General features: G+C 33.3%; 2 protein-coding genes across 2 annotated transcripts; both read right to left on the bottom strand.

Moving 5' to 3' along the window:
* Positions 1-3,499: 3,499 nt before the first annotated feature.
* On the bottom strand, positions 3,500-5,442 carry LOC114415776 (UPF0481 protein At3g47200-like). The gene has a single exon (XM_028380625.1). The coding sequence runs from the start codon at positions 5,243-5,245 to the stop codon at positions 3,605-3,607; it is 1,641 nt and encodes a 546-aa protein (XP_028236426.1). The 5' UTR covers positions 5,246-5,442; the 3' UTR covers positions 3,500-3,604.
* A 2,861-nt stretch (positions 5,443-8,303) lies between these two features.
* Positions 8,304-8,759, bottom strand: LOC114374793. Its single transcript, XM_028332517.1, has one exon. The coding sequence runs from the start codon at positions 8,757-8,759 to the stop codon at positions 8,304-8,306; it is 456 nt and encodes a 151-aa protein (XP_028188318.1).
* Between the last annotated feature and the right edge of the window lie 241 nt (positions 8,760-9,000).

Consider the following 9,000-nt stretch of genomic DNA (forward strand, 5'->3'; position numbering starts at 1 on the left):
TTTCCTCTCACAACTTTGATATGAAGGATATGGGTGAAGCTTCCTATGTCATTGGCATAGAAATTCATAGAGATAGATCTCCGAGGACATTGGGATTATCTCAAAAGGCCTACATAGAAAAAGTTTTGAAAAGATTTAATATGCAAATTGTTCATCAATTGTCACACCTATAGTTAAAGGGGAAAAATTTAGTCTCAATCACAAGCTATTTCTTGGAGTAGCAAAAAGCAAACAATTGTTACATCATCCACTATGGAAATAGAATTTATTGGTTGCTACGAAACTACATCACAAGCTAAATGGTTGAAGAATTTTCTGGTCTTAAAGTTGTAAACTCTATTGAAAGACCATTGAAAATATTTTGCGATAATTAAGTTGCAATATTCTTCTCAAAGAATAATAATAGTGGAAGCCGAATTAAGCATACAGAAATTAAGTTTCTAGTTGTTAGAGAAGACTTCAACAAAGAATTAATATCTATCAAGGACATAGACACAAAATCCATGATTATTTATCCATCAACAAAAGAATTGCCAGCTAAAGTGTTTCAGAATCATGTAATTCATATGGGTCTTACTAGTTAATAATAATATTTGTCTTTTCTTTTATATGGCATTGGGTACATTAAGTTAGTCATGAAAGGATTCAGATTGAAACAATAAAGTTAGGATCCTATATTTCACTAAGAAAGGGTTACATATTGTAATTCATGGAAGGAAATGTTAAATCTAAAATATAATCGTCATGGTTCATGTGTAATTAATTTTTAGTGACAATATCAAGTTTAACTTAACAAGTTTTGGTGATCATATTTGTTTATCAAAATAAAAATTATATTAGTAGTATATGAGCCAAGTGGGAGAATGTTAGCATATAACCATTATGTGGCTTATAAACAAAATTTAAGTAGTTGTTACAAGGTTTTTATTTTGTATTATTGGCTTTTTGATGGAGGATTCAAATAATAAAGCAATAGTTACGTTTTGGATTTTAAGAAAGGGTCCCTTGCCTTGGTTATATAAAGCCTATGATGCTCCATTGATCCACACACCTTCAGAAGGGCTAAGGCTAGAAGATCTCTTTATTCTCTTTCTTTATTTTGTGAGTGTATTAAGAGTCTTAAGTTCTTGTTTCTTTTGCTTGTAATAACAATGGTTGGAAATGGGGGTATGCTTTCGCTCTATACTCTTTAATTTATTTTATGTCTAAGAGTGTATTTTATTCTTACTCTGGATCAAGGACCAATGGCAAAGTAATGAATATATTTTGATATTCATCATAAGAGGTCTAACATGATTTGCTTATTTCTTTATGTTGTCAGATGTTGATACATGTTGGGTTAGGGTTTCATTTGGGTCCTACTTGTGAGATTTGTATAATGCTTCAATGTTTTGCTTTTTTTTTTTTATCTTGTTTGATGTTGAAACAAGTGAAGTTAGGGTTTCTTTTTGGGTTTTGTTTGTGGGGTTTGTGACTAAGAAAGATGAATTAACTTATGATATAGGAGGTGGAAGTAAGCATGCATGGTACTAAACAACTATTGCACAAGAAATGCATTAAGGAATAATGACTAAATAAGCTTCAGTTTTGTAATTTTTTTCTTTTGCATATCATTTAGGGCCTACTTGTTTTCTCCTTATTCATGATAGTTCATTCAAGAAACTTGATCAAGCTTCAAAATCCTAAGAGCTATAAAGTTATATGAAAAAAATATTATAACTAGATATATACAACACCTAAAAAAGCAATTGTAACTCTATAAGAGTTCAAAAAAAAATTATTTGGATTAAGAATTCATTAAGTGATAAAAATCATGTTCGTCACATAAAAGTGATATGAATGTTTACACTTTGATCAAACATTGATTTCTTTCTTATCTTTAATTGTCACTAATTAACATCCTACGGAAAAAATGGTAAACTCAATGTTTTACATGATTTATAATTCTTTATTTATGATCACTAACTTTATCAATCTATGACTGCGTGTGCTTTTATAAAAAAAAATTGAAATAAAATATTTTCTTACTAAAATCTTGAAATATTAATTTTTTTTAAAAGTTTGATTTGTCCTGATAAATATTTTTACATAAACACGAATTCAAAAATCAAATTTTCATTTTTTTATAATTTTATTTTACATAAACTCTTCATTTGTTACATCTCTTTAAGTCTGTAAATAAAGAAAATATTGAGTAGTTACTATTATTTTACAATTATGATATTCTTAACTGCTCGCGATTTTTTCTTCAAAAAGAAAATGGAAATATATTGCTCTATAATTAACCAATAAGACACACAGGAAACGGATCCCTTCTGCCACCAGCCTCTAGGGGCACCTCGTGATTCTTAAAAAATAATATTTCACGTGTGGCGGTGGAAATCAGAGGATAAGGCTTCCCATGGTAGTATGACTTTTTGATGGTAGCAACAAGTATGATTTTATTTTTCTTTTGGTATGTACAAAACTGTGATCCGAAAAATGCGCTGAAATGGCGCACAATTTCAGTTTATTGATGTACGATTATCTTTTGGTCTTAATGGATGTGTACTGCAAATATGGTTTGTTATTTACTTGTTTCCTTTAGCTTTTGTTTATTTTTCTGTTTAATTACTTAAAACAACTTTTAAAATTCATTTGTATTTGTGTGTTTCGTTTCCTTAATCTTAAATAAGATTTTGAGTTTGGATGTATAAATGAAAAAAAATAATTAAAAAAAGAAATATTACATATTAACTAAGTTTTTCGATATGATAGAGATTAGTTATTTTAGTAGAATTGAAAGGAGAAATCTTACCGGCCAACCAGGCTTGGTGAAGTCGGTGATAAAGAAGCACTCATGGATGAAAATAAAATTAAAAAAAATAAGATTTGAAAAAACAACAACAACAAAATGATAGAGAAATAAGAAAAATAAAAAAATAGGAAAAGATATTTTGAGCTATCAAAATCACATTTTAAATCTTTTAAAGGATATGTTATGGCTTAATTCATGACAGGATTGGAATCCAAAATAATTTTTTTATATACTAGAGATCCAATCTAAATTTTTTTTACTAAACACCCAAAACAAGATTTATTATTCTTTTTTTAGGGCTTTACCCTGAAAGGAAACCCTTCCACCATTTCTCAAAGGCCTAGGTTTGGATGTTTGGAAATAGTTTTCAACCAGCAGCAATTAGAACCTAACTAGTTAGAACCTAACTAGTTGTGTCATTGTCCCATTTTTGTAGACCTAAAATATATTTTAACCTAAATATTTTTAATATAAAATCACTATTTTACTCTTAATTAAATAAAATACTAAATACTTAAAATTAATTTTCCAACTTTCAATAGAGAATTAACAAAAGTATTTTAACTAAATTCTAATACTTTCAATCTTAGCTCAAATTTTTGTTCCAGCAGTTGCAATTTTACCCTTGTAACAATTTCAACCTAAACATTAGATGTACATCAAAAATTGAAAGAGGACTAGTGAAACCATTTCACAGTATCACACTACACACTGATCACAGTGCACAAACGTGAATAACAAAAAATGGAAACAAGAACAATTTCTTAATCAACCATTTTAAAAAAAAAAAGTAAAATAAAACACTAGCTAGTTATGGTGGATTGCATAATGTGTCTGGATAGCAGTGAGAGTAAGCGCCGTAGCAGCAGCAAGCACCGCTATCACTCTCCACGCGTTAGGCATATAATCTCGTCTCAACAACCCATATGCGCCTCTGCATTTGTACCAAATCCATGTTAGAACGCATCTGAAAATATGCCCCAAGACTTTCCTGGTTTTCCTCGCACGATCTACAGTTGTTGGGTATGAGTTCAATTCGTTAATCACCTGACGAAACAAGGAATCCATATCAATCTCATGATCAATCTCAGCATCAGGAACTCCCACTGTGATTTTACGAAGCATATTCATCAAATCTTCGTTGCTCATTGATTCATGTACCTTTATAACATGTCTATCCTTAAGCAGTTTAAGGTCGTGGACCGAACAAATCAAACTCTGAACGAACCAAGCATAAAAAATGAAATGACAAGTAAATCTGGCCTTTTTCCCTCGCTGTTTCTCTAGGGTGATTCTGTTCACCTCCCACGCAATCAAGTTCCGCCACTTTGCTTCCGTGGTTTCAGTAATATGCAGCTGCGGGATTTCTAGTATTCCTTTCTCTTTGCTGAACGTTATCTTCAAGTCAAACCTTGCCTCACTTGCCCTCCTTGATTCTGAGGTAACTCCTTCTGGAGGTTTGATTTTAATCCCAGCTGCTTCAAGCCTCGTAGCGCATCGCGATAGTTTTCGTTGACCATGACTAGTATTCGCATCCTTTTTACTCCGTGTACCAATTGCTGAAGCATTGTTCTCCACAGAAGCATTGGCATTCTGCTTTGCAACCTTGTCAGTCGGTATATCAATTGCCGAAGCATTGTTCACTTCGTTGTTCTCCACAGCAGCATTGGCATTCTGCTTCGTTGCTTTATCTTGTTCTTTTTCCTTATCTATGAACGAGTGAACAAGTTCAAGAAAATGAAAGCCTTTTAACTCGGAAGAATAGGAGGAGCCCAGAGTAGAGTAATCATAGCCCAAGATAGAAAGCGCATGCTCACGTATCAATCTGATGCCATCATTATCATCCTTTGTAAGATTCTCGGGAAAAAGTGTGGTAAACAACTTACCCAGAACGATGAGAGGGATCTGGTTCTCGAGCATAATCAAATCCGACAACACCTTTTCCCTTTGTATGACTTCAATTCCGGAACTAAGACCATCCAATTGGCTCTCAAGTTTTTCATTCAGTTCCGGTGATCCACTAATTAGAAGCTCCAACAGAAAACAACCGTCCAACACCATAATTTTCGCGAGGTCGTTGCGGTTGAGCTTAAGGTCATCGACATTGTAGCTACCGCGAACTATTTCATCCAACTCCAGCATAGCTTTGCCACAATTGAGCAAAACTTGATCGAGCTTATCGATATCACCATTTTTGCATCGATAGAGGAGATAGAGCATGCAGCGTAGCTTGATCTCTTCCATGTATAGTAGGTCCGTTCTCTTTCCCTTGTGGAGGGGTCCCACGGAGACCACGTGTGGCGTGTAAGCTTCCTCTTTGGATCTCCGAAGTTGCTCCGGAACAAGGGTGATGCTACATGCTTCCGCTTTTTTGTGATCCAGACAACCCAGAATTATTGACAAAGAATGAACCCATTGGTTCAAACCGGAATTTTCGGCTTCGCCCATAATCCGCAATTTGACCAAAATGATGGAGGCTAATTGTTGAAATGAGAAAGGGAAGTATCTTGGTCGATAATTAGACGAGGGAAACCCTCTGGATCAAGAATAAAAGGTACAAGAATACAAGAGAAAGGGGTAAAATCAAAAGGAAGAGATAGAGAATCACTGACAATTTCACTGCGGCTCAGGCTGTTCTCTTCCCACACAATAACCTTCCTTTAAATAGAGATAAAAGGCATTAATCTGCATTGTTTATATATTTATTTTATAAAACTATATAGTTTTAATTTTTTTTCTTCTTTAAGAAACTAGAGCATTCTCCACAAGGAATATATAAGGTGAATTTGATGGTTAAAAAAAGATTAAATTATTGACAAAGAATGAACTTATTGATTATTCATCTAGTCTTTATAATTTCATAATTTCAATATGCTTAGTTTTTTTATTTTTATAATTTGAAAGTGATTTTTTTAGTTCTGTAATGTAGTTGACATTTTAATTCTTGTTTAGTTTCAATAATTTTGAAAATGATTTGTTTAATCTTTATAATTTGTATTTTAATTTTTTTTTAATCCATATAATTTGAAAGTGATATTTTTAGTCCCTATACTTTATATTTTAATTCCTTTTTAGTCTTTATAATCAAATATGAGTAATATTATCAATTACAATTAACTATAAAAATATTAGTAAATAATTCATAATTAATTTATCTTAAGATAATTTGTAACAAAAAATAATTAATAATTAATAACTAATTTATAGCTAATTATTTTTATATATTTTTTTTTGTAATGAGGACTATAAGCTAATTAAAATACAAATTATAAGGATTACAAATATTACTTTCAAACTATAGGGATTAAAAGATAATTAAAATACAAATCATAAGAACTAAAAAGAACATTTTTAAACTACAGGACTGAAAGAGAATTAAAATATAAATTATAAAAACAAAAAACCACTTTTAAACTATAGGAACTAAAAAAATAACAATCATCAAATAAACCTAAATTAATAATTTTTAGAAAAAAGTAAAACAAGACCGTGAATTCAATTTTTCTTGTTAATAAAACTAATATTTTAATAACTAACATTTATTGATTAAAAAAAAACCTCTCCAAAGTGTGAAGCCACACGTTACTCTATTGCCCACACTACTAAAAAAACAGCTTTCTACATCGCCCAATTAACATCGGTTATAGCTAAAACCGATGTTAACGAAAGCGCGGTGGCATTTTTGTAAATAAGTAGACTTAGTTAACATCGGTTTTTCCAAAACCGATGTTAGTATGCCATTGTTAACATCGGTTTTGTAAAAACTGATGTTATCGAGTCGATGTTAACATCGGTTTTATTATAACCGATGTTACGTAGTTGATGTTAACATCGGTTAATTATAAAAAACCGATGTTGTTATCATTATAAATTAAACTTCTGAAATTGCACAACCCGCGCTTGAACCCTATCGTTCTTCTTCTTTCTCCTTGCGCTTGAACCCTATCGTTCTTCTTCTTTCTCCTTGTGTCAAAGTCGCCTGCGCTTCCGTGACTGCAACCACATTGTGGAGATCGTGTTTGTGGAGATCGTCTTTGCCACTTATCCATTGAGGTATGTCCTTTGGTTTTAACATTAGGCGTTCGTAGTTTTAACCCAGGGCTTTATTGTTGTTTCTCCTTCTGCCTGAGTTCGTGTTTGTCGCAAACTGGGCTGCGCTTCCGTGATTGCAACCACATTGTCGAGTTGGCGTTTGTGGAGTTCATGTCTGCGCTTCCATCGAAGGTATGCCTCTGTTGTATGGTAATGATGAAAATCCATTGTTCAATGGTCTGTCTCTGTTGTGATGTTTCGAAACCCTAGTTAGGCACAAAGGGTTAATCGTAACTGAATGTGTAGTGATTTAGGACCATATGTAACTGCCTTAAGCAGTTATTGCAGAATAAATTATGGAGTAACAACAGGGGGGGTTAGGCAGTTTTTAGTGGGTTTTCAGGAAGGGAGACATGAGGCTGTCAAATTTACATAGAGGGTTTCAGGGACAAAGCTTTGATTTACACAGAGGGTTTCAGGGACAAAGCTTTGATTTACATATTGAATTTCATCCAAATTTTTGACAAGTCATTGTTACTTCCATGAATATTGATATTGTATCATGCTTAATTATATGCATTTGCTTATTCTGATCATTGTGTGTTGTGTGATTATTTCTTCCATGCAGGTACATGATTCCTATTTGTTGTGAGAGTGAAATGATGGTCAGCAGCACCAACTGAGGTGAGTTTATATTTCCTTTTTTTTGTCTTTATCTTTGTTAGTTTGTTATATATTTTTTATTTTATATGTTTGAGTTTTAAATGTGTAAAAAATAGAAATAGAAAGGTCTGCTGATTGCTTAGGAATTCCTTGCTGTTTCATGGCATTCCTTTTGAACCTCAAAAGGTGCTTATGATGGCCTTTGGTTAAATTTCTAATTATATGTATTGGGGTCCTTGTGTTGGGTTATTGTTGGGTTTGTTTTGGTTTTTGGAAGGTGACACTTTTGTGTCTTTTTTTTTTGGAAGGCAAACATATATATATATATATATATATATATATATATATATATATATATATATATATATTATTAATAATATCAAATCAGTACCAGAAGTACTGATGAATTACACATAATTACATGACACTTAGAGTGTCGCCTCCCAACCCAAACAAACCCTCCAATAATCCACTACAAAGGATAAAATATCCAACCCAAACAGATAGTCAATATACCCAGCCCATATCAACTAAAATAAGCCACAAGGTTAGAAGACCATTGGTTGAAAGAAAAACTGAAGTGTTTCTCTCTGGTCTTTAACCATGACCAATTGAGGAATAAAGCATCATCCATCACTTTAGATGGTTGAAAGTGATTACCCTCGAAAACCACCTGGTTTCTATGCTTCCATATAGAGTTAGTCAGAGCTACCCACCATCCATATCGATGAGATTGATTTTGCCCTATGGCATAGCCCTCACAGAATTGAATAAAGTGTGCTGCTGGAGATGATGCAATGGGGCCAACCATCTAATTCCAACTCATAGATTCCCACCACAACCCTAAGGTCATTTCACAATTGAAGAACAAATGATCCACCTCCTCTTGAGCATTCCCACACAGAGGGCATGAAGTATCCTGCATCTGCACATTTCTTCGAAGGAGATTTCCTCTAGTGGACAGTCTATCTAGGATAAGTCTCCATGAGAAAATCGCAGCCCTTGGGGGTACATTCAGATTCCATACAATCTTCAGGATGTTGGCCTCCATAATTGGGGTGGTGGTCTTCAAAAGTCTGTAAGCTGACTTAGTAGAATATATACCACTACTATCAGCTTTCCAAACCCGAATATCCTGCATATGAGGCTGGATTTGAATGCCAGTAATTGATTCCATGAATGTCACAGCTGTATGTTGCTCATAGTCAAATAAATTTCTTCTCCACTTTAAGTCCCAACACCACTTGCCTTGGGAAAAGATTCCCATGTTGGATATGGTATTGTTCTGCTGATCACTAATCAGGAATAGCTGATTGAATTGCTATTCAAGTTTATAATCTTCCCCCAACCAATTATCTTTCCAGAATTTTATTTTTTCCCCTCCTCCCACCTTCCATACCATCTGCTGCTGAATAATACTGAACTCAGGCTGTTGATATAACTATTGAAGATCCCTCCACCAATGAGACTGCCAAGATTTATCCCTCCCACTGCTAAGATCTGACCAT

Source organism: Glycine soja, chromosome 1 (assembly GCF_004193775.1).
Source record: "Glycine soja cultivar W05 chromosome 1, ASM419377v2, whole genome shotgun sequence".
NCBI classification, from domain to species: Eukaryota; Viridiplantae; Streptophyta; class Magnoliopsida; order Fabales; family Fabaceae; genus Glycine; species Glycine soja.